Source organism: Aethalodelphis obliquidens, unplaced genomic scaffold, assembly GCF_003676395.1.
Source record: "Aethalodelphis obliquidens isolate GAN/ISIS:26980383/991018 unplaced genomic scaffold, ASM367639v1 scaffold2, whole genome shotgun sequence".
In the NCBI taxonomy this organism is placed as follows: domain Eukaryota; kingdom Metazoa; phylum Chordata; class Mammalia; order Artiodactyla; family Delphinidae; genus Aethalodelphis; species Aethalodelphis obliquidens.
The window spans coordinates 30,522,499-30,543,796 of record NW_020837946.1 but is presented as its reverse complement, the minus strand read 5'-3'; the positions used below and the strand labels follow the sequence as shown (position 1 = coordinate 30,543,796).

General features: G+C 39.8%; 1 protein-coding gene across 1 annotated transcript in view; it reads left to right on the top strand.

Annotated features, from left to right (window-relative positions):
- The window catches only part of PARD3B (par-3 family cell polarity regulator beta), a 1,036,702-nt gene that overhangs the window by 584,707 nt on the left and 430,697 nt on the right, over positions 1 to 21,298 (top strand). The window contains exons 12-13 of the mRNA XM_027123437.1: positions 10,686 to 10,856; positions 15,747 to 15,879. Of these exons, the coding sequence (XP_026979238.1) occupies positions 10,686 to 10,856; positions 15,747 to 15,879 (304 nt within the window). The remainder of the gene's footprint in view (positions 1 to 10,685; positions 10,857 to 15,746; positions 15,880 to 21,298) is intronic.

The window sequence follows — 21,298 nt, the reverse complement described above, 5'->3', positions numbered from 1 at the left end:
AGAGGCATCAATCATGAATTTAGCCTTATTGTGAATGTGTAGTATCCATTTGTCTCGTTTACTTTCTGCAGCATAGAGGGTAGAGACCTAAGCTTTGCTCCCAAGAAATCTGATTAACCAGGAGAAAGAAAAGTATTTTTCTATCCTCCTTCTGCTGTTCCAATAATCCACTGTTACTCCTCAGAAAATTGCCACCTGTTCTGTGATTGAGGATTAGGTTTTACAAAAATCGTTTTGAGACTTTGTTCCTGTCCTTGTTCAGAAGATACAAATGTAACAGACTGCACTGTCCCTGGGGCAGAGGGGAGATAAGCGTGGGGAACATCCACTTCAGCATGTGGCCAGAGGTTTTTACCTGAAATCAACAAAATAATCTTCCTGCCAGGGCACACTCTTTTTCTCCTGGCCCTTCCTACCACTAATTGGTTCTCAAGGTGTTTTCCCCTTTAGGGAAGGTGGATTTTTGGAAACTAAACTACTTTGAAAAGTATGACCAAATTCTTCCTGTGGCTTCTGTGTGCTCGATTCTCCTGGGGACTTCCATTGGTGTAAACAAAGCCAGGCTACTTCTTGCCAGATGTAAGACCCCTGGATGACTGTGACTATAATTAAGGGCCTTCTTCCCCCCCCCCCGCCCCCCCGCCCCTTACCTCTCTGGCTGCTGCTTTCTATCATTCCATCTCTTATTTGAGTCATTTCTAATAAAGATATAAATCTCTTTGAAAATAAGAGCATCTAGCTACCCTAGAATTCCCTCTTGGAAGTGAATCCCTCACCCACTCTAAGGGCAAAATAACAGTATTTTTACTCTATTCGGAATTATTCAAATGCTTAATCTCATCTTAATATTTAAATTCCAGTCTGCATGTCAAGAAGTAAAGCCCAGACACTCTTCCCTGCTACTGGCAGGTCACAACAATTGCCATTTCAGGCTGCGGTAGCCTATGGAGTCCTTTGTAGAGCCCTCTGAAACATCCTTTTGAGCTATGCTTTTCAGTGTACAGCCAAAGTGACCACTGAGCGTAACAGCCAAATGTGGATTAGAGTATTGATGCTGATTTGCTTAAATAATAACATGCCTTAAATGTGCATAGTTCCATTTTAGTTTCTGTCATTCTTCCTGGGCATTTGCCCCTGAATGTGTAGTGTAATTACTTCCAGAACCAAATTATACTAGATGCAACTATGTATGTTAACTTTCTCATGAACTGGGAACTATGAGTGGAATGAAATTAGGATTTCAGGAGGGTGCTTTTCTAAAATTTCATTTTTGTGATCGGAATTTAAAGTGAATATGTTGTTGTTATAAATGAAATGGTATATTGTCTTTGTGCAGTTAGAAAAATAATAACTTGAGAAAAATGTTCTCCTTTCCCAAAATCTACATAAAAATACGTTTTTTCTTTTTCCAAGGAAGCACACATAAAGTCTAGACGATCAGTTTGAAGACCTAACATAATTTCATCCTCATGTGCTAAACATTTTGAATTCTGGGATCAGTGGCTTTCTCTTCTTTTTTTTCTCTTTTTTTTTTTTTTTTTTTTTTGCGGTACGCGGGCCTCTCACTGCTGTGGCCTCTCTCGTTGCGGAGCACAGGCTCCGGACATGCAGGCTCAGTGGCCATGGCTCACGGGCTCAGCCCCTCCATGGCATGTGGGATCCTCCCGGACCGAGGCACGAACCTGTGTCCCCTGCATCGGCAGGCGGACTCTCAACCACTGCACCACCAGGGAAGCCCTCTTCCTTTGCTTTTGACATACTCTTAACTGAATGTTTTTTAGAGAAAATGCGTTTTTATGTCTATCGACAATACTAACAAACTGCTTATTTTTCTACCTTAAAAATGAATTACTTTTAGAAAAATATATAACTAGAATGGTGATTTTTTTTAAAATTAAGGTAGAATACTAACACCCTTTATAGTAAGAATAAAAATTCCATGGAGTCCGTTGTACTAATTCTGAATGATGTTTTTTAATTTGAATATACTCACTTTGGAAGTGTAATGCATTCTATTGAAACCTTGAAACAATAATGTAAAAATTAAAATTTAAAGGCAGTTTTTGCTATGGGAAAAAATGTCATATGTCAGGTAGATTATTTAAGGGCTCTTAAATAGAGAGAATGAATTTAAGAATACCTTTTATTCTCTAGAAAATTAATTAGCTAGGTTTGTACTTAACAAATACTACTTGATGATGATGAAATTAAATGAAAGAAAAATGCCTGACATAGCTAATTGCAAATGCATGCACTCAGAATATAAAATAGACATAATTTAAGTAATTTGATTCTTGTATGCTTAGGAAATTTGGAATACAGCCTCTGAGAGATGCAGAATTGCATGATTTATGCCATTTAGTAATAGGTTAAAAAAAATTAAATGGTACAAGCAATCCCCCTATTTTAAAATGACGAAAAGTATGCATTTTTGGAGAGAATATGCACAGTCCTAGAATTTCCGGGAACACGGTGCTTGGTACTGAATTTCTGTGTCTGTTCATAGTATGGAACATTTAACAGCCTCCAAGCTACTTAACAGGAGTTCAGTAGGAGTTCCTAGTGGGAGTAATTTCCACCTCCATTTCTGCTGGTATCTGTAAATCATGTGGTAGATCTATAATTAATGAATTCAAAGGAAGATAAAAAGGACAGTATTTGAAGGAGCACAAATGTTAAATGATTTCTTCAACTCTCCATTTTTCTTAAAATTGTTAGTGTTTTCTACTGGTGGAGAGCTATAAAGATCATTACCTGTAGTCATGTCTTCCAGGTTTTTACCTCTTACAAAAGGACCATACAGTCTGGGTGTATAAACAGCTTCATTGCAAATCCTCAACTGTTAGAAGCCAAACTCTAATATTTCATCCCAACCACAAAATTGTGATATTGTATGAACAACTAAAAGCAGGAACTCTGCCTGGAAAAATTCACCATCACTATATACCCAATAATAATTTTGCCTTAAAAAAAAAAAATCACTAACTTAAACATGAAAAAAAGAATTATCAACTATGTTATGCCAAATATTTTAAACCAATTTCCTTTTTAGAAAAAAACCAAAAATGTTAGTATATGTTAATTAATATAATCAGGCTTATCATTTATGGGTTTTCTGCAATAAATTGTAAAGAGGTATAAGAGAACATTACTTTTAAAATCCCATAATACCAGCATCAATCATTGCTTTTCTTGCCAATTTTTAGCACTTTCATATTTTTATCTTATATATGGAAATGCAAGTAAGAAATAAATTTATATCACGCTGAATAAAATTTTAGAACTCTGTGTCATATTGATGTGTACTTTGAACTCCACGACTGCCTCAGGAGGCTTGAAGAAATATGACTTGGTAAACCTAATCAAAAACTAAATTGTTATCTACAAAAGCTGATGTAACATGATCATGATACTTTGAAAATGGTACCTCTTACCTGAAAAGCTATGTTCACCTGCATTGTGGAGATGCTGAGTTCATGATGTGGTCAGAGCTTTGGTCTAGGCATTCCGCTCTGGGTCCGTCTTTTTAGAGACCAGGCTTTTAGCAGTCTTAGCACAAACAAGAGCACAGTTTTGTTCGTTTGTTTTTAAAGTGAATACATAAGATCCTTTCATTAAGTTGAAAAGGCCTCTGAGATTCTCATCTAGTTAGGCATTCATGCAGGATCTTCTTGATTCGTGTAACACATACACCTTAATAAGCTTTTTAATATCCAGTTTTCTAAGACAGAGTAAACTAAAAGCAGAAGATCAGGAAGAAGATAAGAAGGGATGGAGAGAAAACGGAAAGGACAGGAAATAGAAGAAGTGTAAAACGAGCACAGAGTGCTATTGCTGCAAAACAGGCCAAGGAATATTTGTGATGACTCTAAGTCAGTGCTCCTGAAACTTCTTGCTGAGGAAATTGTAAAATTCACTAATGACGGTAGTGAAGGCTGTAAGTTGCAGTATGTTTATTTATGTCCCATATGTTTCCAGAAGATCTTTTAAAAGGAAAGAATTATAATACATTATATCAGAATGGTTTGGATTATGTATATTTTGATGCTCTAAAAAGTACTCTTCGGTTATTTTTAATTAAAGTCTCATATACCACAGATGCTGAATAAATGGTGCATTGTTGGGACTTCACTGATTTGCTACATAAAATGGAGTGAGGCTCTTAATAACTGAATTAGATACATTTAAAATTTTACAATAGCTGAACAAGGGGAGATTGAGCTAGTACACAGAAAGTAATCAAGCTTCACTTTTGGAATTATAAAGTTTCTCTGAGCATGTGCCAGCATCTCCAAGCCAGCCTGGGATCAGGAATCTCTTACAGTGACCGTTTGTAAGTTACAGGGTTTGTCCATTGTAGATGAAACATACACCAGGTCCAAAGCACCTGAATGAAAGATGTTTCAAGTGATTCGCACTTCCTGAACATCTACAGCTACAGCAAGTTATACAATATATAATACACTGGAGACAGAAAATTTTAAAAGACTCATTCCATAATACAGGAAGCTGGTAGCATAATAAATACATAAACGATTCGAATATGATAAGAACTATGGTAGACAAATATAAAAGTATCATGGGTATCGAAATGGAGCAATTAATTCTGCCTGTGAAGAAAAATGAATGGAAGGCAGTTGCTGAGCCTTGTTTTGAAGGATAGATATTCAACAGGTGAGCAGAAATGCAAAGGGCATTTTGCTGAGAAGGAAGCGTGTGGGCCATGTCACCACGGTGTGTACATCAGAGCGCAATTTATTGTGTCTGGAAAAGAGAGCTCTTATTTGGGAAGAATGGTACCATTCATATTGGTTAGGACAGATGTAGTAAAACACTGACTCATGTGGGCAGATGCCCTTCAAGACAAGAACTTACATGCTTCTAGTCTTACCAGCTTTCTTTATTCCTTTCTTTGTTTTAAAAACTATACTTTAAAATCTCGATTTATTCTTTTGCCTTTCATTGCTATTGTTTGAAAATGAAGCTAAACGATTTCAATCTGGAATGCAAGGATCTTTCTAGGTTGGATTTTTTTTTCCCCCAAAATACAGTAAGCAGATGTTGTCATGGAGTGATTTTAGGACCTTGAGACATATTTGTTCAGGAAATTCCTTTCTTTCAGTCAGGTGCCCTCCTGCCTGGCGTTCTACCCCACTCCAAGGAAATGCTGCCTGTAGTATGAAGTCAGGGTTTGGAATTTGGGTGCTGATGTCCCCGAAGGCTTCACCAAGGGCCCCATTAGAAACAAGCAGGAACCAACATCTGGTCATGATTAATCCTCTCAACACCCTGGCCAAATAGGGACTGGCCTTGGGCCCCAGCCAGCTACCTGTGTGTTAGCCAGCCCGCTCCCGCGTGCTTGACTCATGTTTTGCAGAGGCTCATTCTTTGCCATGGCTTTCTTCTCTTCCCTCTGTGTTCATTAGAACTTTAGAGGTAAAGGGACCTACAAAAAATTGGCCACAAGAGGTGGATTAAGCCTTGCACTGTCACCAGTAATCATGACAGAGGCACAGCGGGGGCTGAACTGTGAGGTTACTGGACCCCCGGAAATCATGGATGTGCTTCAGTGGGCACATGAAACATCCTATGAGGTACATGACTGCTCCCCATTACAAAGAATTACCTGGTCCAGATGTGCAGCTGTGGAGAAACTATCATGTAAATATTTATTTTTAAGAGGTGAGAATCTGTAGCTTTTATTAGATTTCCAAAGGAGTCTAAGAAGAGCCCATAAAGGTCAAGAATCACTAGCAAAGTGGTTGAAAACATGGACTTCAGAGTGACCCAGACCTACTTCAAATTTGCTTTTAGACATGTGACTTGTAACAATGCACTTAACTTGCTTGATCCTTGGTTTCTTCTTTTATAAAGAGGAGCAGTAGTCCCCAGTGTATAGTGTTGCTGGAAGGATTAAATTGTCTAGTGCATATAAAGGGTTTAGCACAATAACTGCGCAAAGGAGAAACTCATTAATAATTATATTCATTGTAGTGCCTTTAATCATCTCCAGAACTCTGATTTTAGAAGCAGCGTAGCATAATGCGTACATATCTGACTCAGACAGGTAGACCTGGCTGTGACAGTGTTCTTTGACTTCATTTCTCTGAGCCTCCATTTTTACCTCTCTTAGTGGAGGGTGATGCTTGTATCACAGGGATGTTTTGAGAAATGAGAACATACGCAAAATATTTGCACAAGGACTGGCCTGCATTTGGTGTTCAGTAAAAGGGGGTATAACACTCAGACACCTTGTCTCCTAGTCCATTCTTCCTCCGCATTAGAACCAGGTCAGGGCTGATGAGACTTGAAGCCATCCCAGGACATGGAGAAAACCTAAATCTCATACCAGTTTTTTTTTTTTTTTTTTGCTGTACGCGGGCCTCTCACTGTTGTGGCCTCTCCCGTTGCGGAGCACAGGCTCCGGACGTGCAGGCTCAGCGGCCATGGCTCACGGGCCCAGCCGCTCCGCGGCATGTGGGATCTTCCCAGACCAGGGCACGAACCCGTGTCCCCTGCATCGTCAGGCGGACTCTCAACCACTGCGCCACCAGGGAAGCCCCTCATACCAGTTTTTATTCGTCCTAATGTGCCCTAATGTGGAGGAAGTTACTCTCTATCTTTAGTCTGTTCTCCTTCCTCTTTTTCTTATTTTTCTTCCTCTTTGGGAACCTCCTTTACTCCGTCTTAGCTTGAGGTTGGATAGAGTTGGTTATGGGGGTTGCCAAAGGTAAGGAGTGTAGTTGTGGTCTTTTTGGTTAGGGGCCTGATGGCCATAAAGTAGGAAGGAAAGTGTCTTTTTTGGGACTGCTGAAAGAGAGTTCCATAAACTGGGTAGTTTTTTAACAGCAGAAATTTACCCCTCACAGTCCTTGAGTTTGGAGTCCAAGATCAAGGTGCTGCAGATTCAGTGTCTGGTGAGATGTGGTTGATAGACAGCTGTCTTCTTCTTGCTGTAACCCCATATGGCAGAGGGGACAAGAGATCTCTCTCAGGCCTCTTTTATAAGGGCACTAATTACCTTCCAAATACCCTGCCTCCTAATACCATCATGTTGGGGGTTAGGATTTCAACATATGAATTTGAGGAAAACACAAACACTCAGTCCATAGCAGAAAGGGCATTTTCTTTTCATTCAACAAATGCAAGAATGATCCAGATGACGATGAAATAAATATCCTAGAATTCCTGGGTAACATCCTGGATAGTTGAATTCACTCATGTAAAATCAGTTGAGGAGAGTTACCATTCTCATGCCTAAGTGTTTACTTAAACATAGTATTCACAGAAAAAAATAAAAAATGACTTTTCTTGGTAAAAATCATTCCAAAGCAGAATAGACATGCACAATTTTGAGGAATCTTTGATGAGTTTTGAGTAATGACCTATTCATTGAATCAACTTGATTTTAGATCAAGACTAGACCTGGATACACATGTATGTATACATAGCTAGATAGGTAAACAGTCCCTGCCCTACCCCCTTTGCCCCTGCCACTTCCAGCTTGCTTCCTAGCTCTGCCATCCCCCAGCCCAGTCTCCTGTCTCCCCATCTTCTATCGTCTGACTCTGGCTTTCATGTAAGGTTCTCTTCCAGGAGACATCTGGTGGATTTGAAAGTCTTTTTCCTTGAAGCATGATCCCTTTAGGGACTTGTCATCTTCGTAGAACACAGAATGGGTAGTGAATAGCGGGTGCTGAGAAGTCAGAACTTGGACTATTCTGATCCAGCTCTGATCTTAACTAGCTGATCAAGTTCTTCCACGTAGATTGTGGAAGTGCCTTCTCTTAAGAAGATGAGTTCAATAAATGGTTTCTCATCCTCTTTGGCCATCACATTATTTATAAACGGAAGAGGTTGGACAAGATGATCTCTAAGGACCCTTCCAGCTCTGAATTCTGTGATTATATTCTACATGTTAGGACAATGTGGTACTTACTGGCATCACCAGTAATGAAATTACCCATCCTTTATCTTATAAAGGAAAAGCAAAAACCAATAGCAACAGACCAGCCAAGCCTAAAAAGGAGAGTATGTGGATTTTTATCACACCAGCAACTCTCCAGTGATGCTTGTGATGAATGCGAATGTCTTCATAAAAAAAAAAAAAAAAATCCCAGCTGCCCTGGGGTGACCCGACCTGCCCTTTTGTTTTGGACTTGGATACGGCAAACATGTTCTACTATAATGTAGTTCTGCATGCTTGAGACTCAGAATGTAGCTGAAAATAAAAGTCTGTGCTTAATACTTGCTGGTAAGAAATTATCTTACAAAAAATGTTTTTCTTCCATCTCCTTATCTCTTATTTACCTTTCACTCAGACCTTGCCCCATACTTCACAGAGAAAGTTCACGGGAGGTTACCAGGTGGATCTCACTCAGATTTCATTCCCTCAATTCTAGAAGTACCCATTAAGTTTCAATCTTTATCTTTCTTCTTCCTGTCCTAGCGGATGAGATGTCCTGCCAAGACTAAGCGTCTGCAGATCCAGCGCTCGACCTCATTTCCTGTTAACAGGGCTGGGATCCTGATCCAGCTCTTCTGCTTCCTCCTCGTCTTTAAAAACCACACATCTGTTTCCAGTCCTCCTAAAAAAAAACTTTTTAGTGACCCTCCCAACTGCCCGCAAAAGATTCAGCCCGCTAGTCCTCCTTGCATTAAATGCCGTAATAGAACAGAATAATTTCTGGAGTAAAGTGTCTCACGTCACTTGCCACAGCCATTAAGGTTGTTTTTGTTTTACCCCATTTCATGTAGCCTTAATCTTATCCTTTATGTGCCTCACTCAACATGAGATAACAGAAATGAAGCCATTTCTTTCTCGTTTGGCCTTTCCTGTAAATCTCATTTCCAGATTTGCTCCAAATTAGAGGAAAGGTTAAGTGGAGTGGGAAAACAAGAGGAAGGCAGAGGACATTAGGCTCTGTTGAGGCAGTGCACTCAGACGTTTTACAGCTCGATCGATCCATCCCATGGCCTCGCCATCTCAACTTTTCTCATCAGGACGGCGTGTGCGCCTTTGGGCGGCCTCCACGATCTATGGGCCAACACCCTCTACAGCAGGAGGCGCGTGCAGTGCATCTCCACGAGGGCATTAGCGCTCCAGAACGGCTCTCACCACTCTCCCCCTTTTCCCAGCTGTCAGCAGAGGAACTTCCTCTGACCATCTGCTGCCGCATTAGTCAGAGTTCATCAACTTGTCCACAGGATTTCTCTCCCAAAGCTGTACAGTTGCTCCTCTTGTTCATTGTATGTCTGTTGTTCTCATTTCTTAGGGAAGTTCTGTTTTGTTTTTCTTTTACATTTCATTCCGTTAATGTGAACGTGGATCCCAGATACTTCTAACTGCAGAAACTTTAATACTTCCCTCTGCCTGTTTTAGGGTGGCACAACTGTAGTCTAGAGACAACAAAGGGAGTCCTAGTAGAGAAACTAAAAAGAGCCAAGGTTCATGAAACCTGAACTTAAGTCAGTTTCTCTCTGCCTCTATTTTGTGACCTAGGGCAACTTACATCACTTTCGTGCCTCGGTTTCCTTATTTGTAAAATGTGAATAAAAGCATTAATCTACTCAACTTCTTGAGTTCTGTGAGGTCTAGAGATAATTCATGGAAAAACTGTGATACAAGCCTACTGTTATTTCTGTTAAATTTATTAGCAGTGGCCCTAGCATCACGACCTTCCTAAAATTGCATCTGTGCCTCACAGCAAGAACTTTCTACCCTAGTGTGTAGCAGGTATAACGCACATCCCTAATCAGACTGTCAATATTTAAGCATCTTTTCTCCTAGGCTGCCTGTTGGGGACATGTACTGTGATCCCCACCAGCTCTTTTGTAGGCAGAGCTGGCATCCCAGTTTGTTTAGCTACTGCTATGGACTCCAGCTTGTGGGGGGCTTCTGGCTGAAGATGACTGGTGCCTAGAGGTGCTTTAGACTAGAATCTGGGCTGCCTATCCACCTGCCGCAGTTCCGAGTGCTCTGTGGCACGTGGTGTTCCTTCCTGAAGGTGCTGGGTGAAAGTGCTCGTCACTCAGAGCCTCATCACAAAAGGCTTGACAGTCCCCTTTGTCAAGCGTTTCTGCCGGAAGACATCATAGCAAATTGGTCCTGTGTTACAAACCTCTGCGTTCTTTTGCAGACCAGCAACTTTTTAGTTGTGTTAGAGAAAATTACAGGAGAATTTTGTTTTTTTTTTTATCAGCACTATCCAATAGAGCTCGCAATGATATCTAGGAGACGCATTACTGCTCTCAAGCTTACAACGTTTAAGCATGATGTCTCTCTGTGCCTGAAAATGCAAGCGATACGACCACTTTCTTTTGCTCCCAAACCCCCTTTCCTTAAGTCAGCAATATGGTCCCTGCCAGAGCGAATGTCAGAATCAGGCTAGGTAGCATACTTGCCAAAGATTTAGGTTAAGAGACATTATACAAATGTCTAAATTATTGCAGTTTGGAACTCTAAGATTTCTAAAAATCTCTTTCACACAATTCATTATTGTTAGTATTTGTGACTATTTGATAAACTCCAGAATCTTTTTCTGCCATGGAAAATGAATTATTTCTAATGGCTATTTTTTTTTTTTTTTTCGTTTTTCATTTTAAACTTGAACTTTTCCCTGGAACAGTCACATGTCATCACCATGCTTTTCTCTATTTAACACTTTTTCTTACCTCCACCCTAGGATGGTCGTCTGCAGGTGAATGACCAGCTGATTGCAGTTAACGGGGAATCTCTTCTGGGAAAGTCCAACCACGAAGCTATGGAAACACTTAGGCGATCAATGTCCATGGAAGGAAACATACGAGGGATGATCCAGTTGGTGATTCTGAGGAGGCCAGGGAGACCACTGGAGGTGATGCAAATTTTTATTTCCTTCTGCAAATTGCCCAAATGGCCACCAGAATATTCACACTTCCACCACTAGTATGGTAACTAGGCTCATACTGATTCTGAAATTGGAAAAATATGCCCTAGACGTGCTCTGATGGGTTTATGTGGCAAATTGGCGGTTGTATATTTTAGGTATAACTGGAAGGTGTAAAAATGTGCATATAAATTAAATAATTTATCTAGGGTAACAAGTCCATAATTTCCAGTTTTCCCCCCAGAAACTCCTAGAGCTCTGGACTTTACGAATAACGCTTTATTCATATTATAAACATTAAAGCATAAAACATGCTTATATACTTTTTGGATGACATGCTAGCAGTGTCCATACCTTAGACAGTCCTTAATCAGATGTATATAATGCTTACTGTGAAGATCATTATAATGCAATCAGCTCTCTACATTCTTCCTGTAATGTGTGCCTGGGACTTAACTAATTTAAAATTTGATCTATTAAACAAGCTTCTTGCTTCATGTTCTTAAATAAATGTTTTTAATTGAAGAAGTATTTTTGAAATCTTTTATCATGATTTCTTCATGGATATTTTTAATGTAAGCAATATTTTTACATACTCATGAAGTGTGAACGTAAACTATTCTTGAAGGCTGATATCCCTAAACATTTCAGTTACATACAATTATATTATTTATATAATTATTATATTATACAATTATATATTATAGTGTACAGCTATCATATTCATCATAAGGTATTCCTAAAACATTATTTTCACTTATATAGAGAGAATAATTATTAAATGCTCCTAAAAATTATTTTAAGAAAAGATAAGAAAAAAGTCGATAATACTTAAGAGTTGAGAGAAACATCAGCAAATCACACATATATTCTCTAAGGACAAATAATGTTTTTGTGATACAGTAATACACAAAGTTAAAATAGAATCTTATTAAAACACACTAATATAAAATATTAGTTTTAATAATAAATTCAACTTAAACATTTTAAAATGAAAAGATTTTGAAATTAAGACTGGAAAGTAGTTGGGGATGATAGTGGTTAAAATGTTGGACTCTGGAGTTTTGGATTACTTGAGTTAAAATCCCACGTGGGTCATTTCCTGGCTATGCAAAGACATACATAGTTGAATGCTCTGTACTTATAGATAGCAATACTGTTGTCTGCCTTATCCCTTCATAGATCCTCATTTCCCAGCACCTAGTAGTAGACAGTTGTTATATATTGTTGAATGGATGGATAAAAGTTGCATCTGAGACCCTACTTCATCTGAGAGGATAAGCTGAAGTAGTGAACTTATCAACTATATCTTACTCTGTCATTTTATCAGCTGTTGAAAAGGAGTAACTACCCTTTAACTTTTCTGTACATAACCTTGTAAATGTTAAATAAATGTAAATTTCCCAATTACTGGAGACTATATATAATGAACCAACTCATTTCCAACATTTGTGTCTGCTTAAGTGACAAAGAGGTTTCCATGAATATTTAAGGGATTTTACTTATAGTAATTTTTTAATTTATTTTAAGATTTTACTTATAGTCATGAAACCCTTATCGCTTGCTTCCTACGTTGAGAGAATAGGCTGCTTTCTGGTTGAATTTGGTTCTTACTCGAGAGCCCTAGACCTCCACAGAACCCACTTGTTGGATGTGGGTGTGAAGTATGACCTGTAGACCCCTGAATCACCCCTTCCATGCATCTGTGTTTTAGATCTCCCTTAAGATGTCTTGGGACAAAGATACCTCAACTAATAGAAAAGTCTGGAATACACTGCTCAAGAATTCCATATCTGTGTAGATAGAAAAAGTAAAAGAAAAAAAAAAAGAAAGGAACATGATTGCTAAAAGGGTTCCCTCCCCACCTCTCCACCTCTCATCTTCCCTTGTTTCACGTCTTCTCTAAAATATGTGAATGCCTAGAGGATAAGTACTCTCTCTTTTCGTTATCCTTTACGGCACGTATTTTCATTTTAATTCTCACACTCTGGGCTGGGTTGATAATTATTTCATCAGAAGAAAGTACTAAGCCTTCAGTTGGTTGCCCATCTTTTTTTTTTTTTTTTAATAGATCTTTACTGGAGTATAATTGCTTCACAGTGCTGTGTTAGTTTCTGCTGTACAACAAAGTGAATCAGCCATATGCAAACATATATCCCCATATCCCCTCCCTCTTGCGTCCCCCTCCCACCCTCCGTATCCCACCCCTCTAGGTGGTCACAAAGCACCGAGCTGATCTCCCGGTGCTGTGCGGCTGCTTCCCACTAGCTATCTCTTTTACATTTGGTAGTGTATATATGTCGATGCTACTCTCACTTCGCCCTAGCTTCCCCCTCCCACCCCGTGTCCTCAAATCCATTCTCTATGTCTCCAACTTTATTCCTGCCCTGCAACTAGGTTCATCAGTACCTTTTTTTTTTTTTTTTTAGATTCCATATATATGCATTAGCATACAGTATTTGTTTTTCTCTTGTTAATACTGTTCACTGAGGACTCAATTGGGAATAAGAAATGGGACAAAAAGCATTGTTTTTGAGGACATTTAACCAGGATCCATTTTTATTTGCCCTAATATTTACATGCTTTCCATGGGGGGTGAGCAGGCACTTGGCTCTCTCAACTAGTGAGAATCTCTGTGGTACCTATGAAGATTAAAGAGTGTTTTTTTCATATAAAGACAGCAGCCTAATGTACAGATAATCTTTATTAAATTAAAAAAAAATCTGTAGCTATTTGATATCCCGAATCTGTTTTGCTGTGTCAAATCATACATGTTGTGTGCTCGTGTTTTTGGAGGATTCTTCAGTGAACAGCAATCGCTCTCAGGTACAATAAAAAAGAATCTGTAACCTAGAAAAGGCCTCAGTTCTGCTCATATATTCAGGGAAATCAATTAGTTAGATGTTGGAAGAATACCAAAATGGTTACTTGAACATTATATTGATATTAAAAAAAATACTGAAGACGCTACTTAAGAAAAGTCAAAATATATTGTCGTTGGGTATTTTCCCACATTACCCAGATGTACAAGATATGTAAACAGTTTTGATGAGGACCTCGTGAAGAATACATAATGAGCCCTTGATTGAATCAAAATCGTTTTAAATAGAAACATATTTTTCAAAGGATGAGCTTGAGGTTCAATTGTAATTCTATTTGAGCCTAGAGACTTGGTATTAAAAAATGGGTTATGACCTGTTTTTTTTTTTTTTTTTTTCCTTCCCCAAAACATTTCCCTCCCCTGAGCTGTAAGCTCAGCTTGGTGGAAGCAGAAAATGTTTAAAAATCCATTGTATTTTTTATTGGCTGGGACACTAATGGAAGGCTCCACGACAGCTCTGTTTTACAGGCTGAATATTTTAATTAGGCTGGTTACTGATCAGTTGTTGGGATATTGATTGTGTCATTTATCAAAGAGCCGGGAAAGCAGAAAAAAATTTTTGTTGTTGTTGTTAAAGCACTTGACTATGCAAGGTAGGTCCTACCTCTCCTACCTTCCAGGGCTCCAGCTTTAATTTAGGAGTAGCTTGCCCCAGGCTTGGGTTGACTAATGAACCAGGGGCAGAAGGTAACACTGGGTGTGGAAAAAGTGTTATAAGCCTTGACAAAAAGCTAAAGGACCTTCAGCAGCTGAAAACATGTTAATTATGAAGAATGCATGCATGGAATGTTTTGAATATTTTGTTTAACTAGCAGGATACCGAGTTTCTGTAACTAAAGAGGAAAGTAGAAATCACATGCATTATTTGGGCCAAATGCTCTTTTTCAGAAGGAAAGAGCTTTGGGGATCAGATCTATGTTTGTGTTTGCGGAATGTTCCTCTCACACATGGTCAAGGGAACGGCCCTGAGATGGCCTTCAAATTACTTCTTTGAAATCTGTTAGAAGACACACAGTATGAACCAGAGCAAACCCCAGTTCTCTGTGCCTCATTCCTCTAGAACAATCACTAGAGCTCCCTGCGGACGGCCCATTGCTAGTACTTCGGCAGCACCTGTGGAACACGGTTTATTCTGGAGCTAGCAGTTTTAAGGAAACTGAATTTGTTTACAGACTATCAAAATCAAAACAGATGGGGGAAATATGGAAGAAGAGGAAAAAAATCTCAGGAGAACCACTGTCTGGCATTGTCCCAGCAGTTTATTTTAGCTCCTGGCCAAAAGGCCTAGTGTCTGCAGTGGAACACGCTCATGACATTTCAGTGACAAACCTGCCTGGGTTCTGACTTGTCCTAGAGCATATACACTTAGTCACCAAGGGAGAGGGAGACAGGAACCAGCTGGTTGGCAGAGAAACACCCTTGGCATGAACTGTATTCTTATGTTGACACTGCCACAAGCTGTACTCCCAGATGGAAGAAAATTTGAAAGAAGCTAGTTGTAAGTGGTGGGAAAGAATAATAATGTTAATCTGCTTTTGTGCTTGCCATCAGCACTCCTAAGCCTTAACACCACATTGTCAGTATTTTTTATTGCCTGTTCAGAGATGTTTTAACTGATAGGGCCATTTTGATTTTCCACAGTCGAGGACTTACGTGCAATAGACTCTTGAAAGATTATTCATAAATTGATCGTTCTTTCACTTTGCTTCCATTGACCAAGTTGGAACATACTAAAAAAGCGAACGTGGGCTTCCCTGGTGGCGCAGTGGTTGAGAGTCCCCCTGCCGATGCAGGGGACACGGGTTCGTGCCCCGGTCCAGGAAGATCCCACATGCCGCGGAGCGGCTGGGCCCGTGAGCCATGGCCGCTGAGCCTGCGCGTCCGGGCCTGTGCTCCACAACGGGAGAGGCCACAACAGTGAAAGGCCCGCGTACCGAAACTAACTAACTAACTAAATAAATAAAAAAGCTAACGTCATTTTTATTTTCATCCCTTAGGAACCTGCAGAGTGTGGGGCGTTTTCTAAGCCGTGCTTTGAGAACTGTCAGAATGCTGTAACCACCTCCAGGAGGAATGATAATAGTACATTGCATCCATTTGGCACTTACAGTCCACAAAACAAACAGAAAGGTAAGATTCTATCCATTCTCATCTGCTGCAAGTGGTATGAGAAAACAGGAGAGTGTTTATTTAGAAAAAAAAAAAGAACAAAGGGGAATTAATTAGACTAAGTGCAGACTTCGTTACTCTGAGGCATGAAAATGAGAGGTGGGTGGGAGATCTCACTCACAGGTTGTGAAGCAGATTCCTGGCATTGCCTAAAGTTTAAGTGACGGTTTCTATGCTTGCTGCCCCAAACATGGAGGGTTACGTATAAAATAAAACCATGCCTGGAGAAACAAAATGACAAACCGTTATATTTTTTTTTAACAGTCTTTTAATATTGGGAGTTACCAAGTGTAAATAACAACTAAACTTACAAAATATTGATATATGGAATAGTATTAAATCATAAAGTGGTCATAACACAGTTCACAGATTATTCTTGTTTCTGAGCGGTAAATACTGTGAACCGAGACCATGATATGATGGTGGAATGTTTTTGTTATTGCCTCACTACTACTATCTTGTATGGATCACATTTCTAGTAGAGCTCTACATGTAAAGACATTGGATTTTCTTCTTTGTTTTTCAAAAATTATACTTAAGGCCACCAAGAGAATTCTTTTTATTTCCCTGCGTCTCCTTTCTTTAGTACCTTTACTTTTTTGTATGGCAAAAGCAATAGATATTCATGACAGAAAATTAAGAGAAAAGCAGTAAAGGGAATATTTAGTGGCACTCATACTTCTGTCAGAGATACTGATCAATAACATTATGTATATATTGAAAGTGTTTCCTTCATGTAAATATGTGTATATAAAATAAAATGAAATATATATTAAATGTTTAGGAAATTGCCTTTTAATTAATAGCACATTATGAAAATCTTACTATGTCATTGAATATTCCATAACATCACGTTCAGTAATTGCATAGTAGTCTAGTGAGTGGAGGTGCTGTTTATGTAATCAATCCCTTATTTACACTTAAGATGTTACCCAAATTTAACGATGGGGGAACAATTTCTAGACTCTGAGATTACTCCATCAGAACAGACTTGTAAATCTGAGGTTCCTCTGGAATTAAATTCTTTCATCTGAATGGGATGTTTTTTCCTCTGAATTCCTCTGTTTCAGTGAGAGTAGCAGCAACAGCTGTGATCATTTATCGTTTACTGTCACATACTGTGGTGAGCAGTTTACATGCACACTCAAAGTAGGTGGTATTATTATCCTCATTTTACAGATGAAGAAATAGAGAGGAGAGTAAATGACTAACCCAAAACCATATATAATCCCTGCAGAACCTGAATACATCTCCTGTCTCTCTGACTCAAGTTCATTCCCTAAACCACAGCATGGGCCCTGTCTTACACTGGTCTCTTGAAACTGTTCTTTCACCTCATCCCAAGAGCATCCATTAGAAGCTGACTTTACTTTGTGTCAGATAAAGAAACACCCAGTATGTCTTTCCTCATCTTAATAAAATTAAAAGTTATCTTGACAAAGCAGCATCTCCTTCTGAGTCCTTCAGTCGCAATAGCAGGAGAATCTGGGGAAGGAACAGCAAGTTTCCCTCACACCGGAAGAGCCTTCTCTCTACCGCGTCCAAATAATGATCAAGAACATTCCAGCCTTTATATAACTGGATTGGCACTTAATTCTCAAGCAACATGTGGTCCAGTGGCAATCCAAGTTCCGGGTTTTATTCCTAATTACACCAGTGATGTCCAAAGGAACATTGGACACATTACCTCCCATCCTCTGTCTTTTTCAGTACTTATAAAATATCGATGCTGAAGAGATAATTACGCAGTATATTTTTAGAGGACATTGAGATCCTCAAGGAAATGGGATACTATCTCTAGGAAGGCTAGCAAAGGCTAAAATAATGAAACTGTAGAACTAGATATAGTGTAAGGATCCACCCAGAAAAAAAATTTTAAATAATAAAGTCCACCCAAAACACACGCTAAAACTAAAATGCAGTAATACTTTGGAACTTCAGTAGAGTGTTCAGAGTTTGTATGTCACTGAACAATTAGAGTCCTTTAGGCACAGAACCACTGGGAGGTTCTGTCTCTTCCCTCCCTCCTGAGACATAGATCTGCGGTCCATAAGGTTACCGCTACACATCCTCCTCCCACCTCAATTTTCCAAGGAAACATCGAAAATCCAGTTCTTTTAGGAAGTGACCCCATTAAACATTATTTTTTTAAAAAGCAAAATCTATTGTCATTATTTCCTTGGGGATCTGTGATATAATACTTGGTTGTAAGAATTAGGCTTATCAAAGCACAGATCTGTTATATTTTAATTATAAGAGGCCAGTAGATGGAATGCTCTTTCTTTTTATATAAGCCTATTGACTGAGAGACCAAAAAATGTATATAACAGAATTTATAGACATGACGCTGTAGAAGAATATCACGCTCATCACATCTTTGTGTAGCGTTAACAACATTTTCATTTTTGAGAACCATTGAGAGTTCCCGAGTTTACGACGCACACGAGGTGGCCGTAGGCCTCAAAGACTCATGAAACTTGAGTGAGTGTTGACTCGCCACCACCAAGCCTTTTGAAGGAGCTCCTTTAGAAAAACAAGATTGACTTGACAAAATGTAACGTCTAGTGAGGAGAGGAACGGTTACAGCCAAAACATTAACTTTTTTTTTCTTCCTTTCCTCCTTTCCTTTGTATATTTAAAAGTCCAATCTTGATATGCTGTGTTCCATCTATTTTTGTAATAATAGTAGTACCACCCATTGTTCCACTGTTATTTTTTTATATATGCATATTCCTGTCAAGCTGTTACAGAGAAAAGGCATTTTTAGAACTAACGTTTGTAGAAATTGTAACACCAGAAAATTCACATTTGCGTTGGAGAATTGCTCGCAATGCCCGCAGTGGAATGAGCGTAGGGCTCCAAGATGGTAATAGGATGGAGGTTGTGTCCCAGGGGTTTACTATAAAATCCTATTAAGCATTCGAATGGTAATGAAGTGCACAAACACTGCATTTTCTGAAGAATCTTGCTGGCAGATCTCACCCTGGGCCAAGTTACAGCCTAAGCACAGTTTGCCTCTGGTTTGTTTTTCCCTCTCCTTTAATAGTTCTCATCTTCCCTTTGTGCTCTACTCCTGCTTCCTCCCCACTTTCAGTTCACGCAAACTCCAGCCGCTGCCCCAGTAGCCCATTGCCTCAAGTCTGCCCGGGATCACCCACGGAGGTCTTCTCAGGACTTTCATCCACACCCCAAATCAAATGTTTCGCTTCCATGTCCTGTCCCACCGGATCCATGTGCCCTGGGGTCCTTTGAAGAGACACATAATAGTGTGATTATTTATAATATCTTCCCTCCTGGGAACCTGCATGTATCCACCCCCCTAGAGCACATAAGGCACTGCCGCTGCAGTGATGATCAGAAATTGAATTATACTTTTCAATTTTCCTGATGTTTCTGGGATACCTCCGTTGTGCAGAATGCACTAGGCTGCAACGCTGAATACAATGCTGTTATTGTTCTCAAAAACAGTCTAAAGTAGGGGTCAGCCCACCTTGTCTGTAAAGGGCCACGTAGTCAATATTTCAGGCTTTGTGAGCCATAGGATCTCGTTCGCAGCTCGTCACCTCTGCCACTGTAGTGCGCAAGCAGCCACAGACAGTGCGTGCATGAATGTGTGCAGTGAAACTTTATGTGCAAAACCAGTTGGCGCGCCGGTTTGGGGCCAGGGCCATAGCTTGCTGAGTTCTAGTCTAAAGGCACAAACTCTTTTGCCCTTCTTTTCTGATCTGGCCCTGGCAGGATGGATCCTGTAAAACAAGTCACAACAATAAAAGATGGTGATTAAAATAAGGGTCATTTGGTCATGGATGAAGTAGTGACTAGAGGTGCAACGTTCACAGGTGATATATAAAATGACCCTGTACACTCAGTGAGATCCAGAAATACTATTTTTAGGGGATAAGAATTCCAGACTTTCACAGTGATAAAGGGCTTAACAAAGGTGTTTGGGCCAAGCGGGGAAAAAAATATTCTTTACAGCAACTAGATTTGTTGTTTAAAAAGTACCAAGGATAAAGAATCATCAGAGAAGATACTAACCTCTGCATCTATCATTACTTTAAAAACACATAGATTATTCATGTGAATGAAATAAAAATGAAAGTTAATGATCGTAATGAAACCAGAGGAGATGCTGAAGAAGAGGAAGGAGAGGAGGAAGAGATGGACAAGGAGGAAGTTACCTGTGGTCCAGTGAGAGAAATGAATGTAGATAAATAGGTGATAGATCGATAGATAGCTCATTGCAAAAGCAGCACGTGGTAAATGTTGCACACAAATTATTTTCTGTAATATTAACAGATAGAGCCAAAACGTCAGTGGATAAAGATATTGAAGATGTATTTCTTGCTCAAATCACAGCCCAGGGAGAACTGAGGGACTTGGGCTCCTTCCATTGGTAGCTGGGCCTCATCCACTCATGGTTGCAGCTGGCAGATGGGATTTGGGGGGAAGGTGGGGAAGTTGCGTATACCCTTCCTTAAGCACTGAGACCGGGCACAACATTGACCACCGTAGCTCACATTCTATTGGCAAGAACCAGTCTAGATACAAAGAGGGCTAGAAAATGGGGTCTGGGGTCTAGCTGTGTGCTCAGGAAAAAAGGAAGAACACAGACACTGGGAGCGCTAATATTCTCCACCACTGTTGTAAAAGTACCTACAGATCCCAGAGCAACAGTGAAGGTTTCATGGAGAAGGGGATATTTGAAGTGGACCTTGGGAGAAGGGTGGGACTTTAATGGATGAAGTGGGTTTTGCAATTATATGAGCAAAGACACTGGGGTAGGAAAACCTGGCCTTGTGGTCTGCGAGCAATAAATAGTCTTGAGTGGCTAATGTGTAATAGGAGATAAAGTTGGCTGCCGGGGACACAGACCTTTATTCTGTAGGCAGTTGTGTGTGACTGCAATGTTTTTGAGCAGGCAATTACGTGGTCACAGCTATGTTTACCACCAGTGAAAGATGGACTGAGAAGTTGAGGATGAGTGATTAGAACCAATGGAAAAGATGTTGTTCCAATATGTCCCTTGTTTCAGTTTATCTTGTAGACCATCTGCTCTTTTTCTCTCAGCAAATCTTTGGCTGCCTAACTGCTGCCATATTACCAGATCACTGGAGTGGGGGACAGTGCAGGGGGACAGTGCTGGCTGCCTTTGCTCCTCATGCTTCTGTACCCTGATCATCTTACTTACCAGATTCCTGCTTCAAATCTCATTCCCTGGGACATGTCAGCACTGCTAGAACTGCCTGCATTTTATACTGGTGTCTGGGGCAGAGCTTGGAGCCAGTGCTTCCCTGGTGTATTCATCAGGGTTCTCCAGAGAAACAGAACCAGTGGTGTGTGTGTGTGTGTGTGTGTGTGTGTGTGTGTGTGTGTGTGT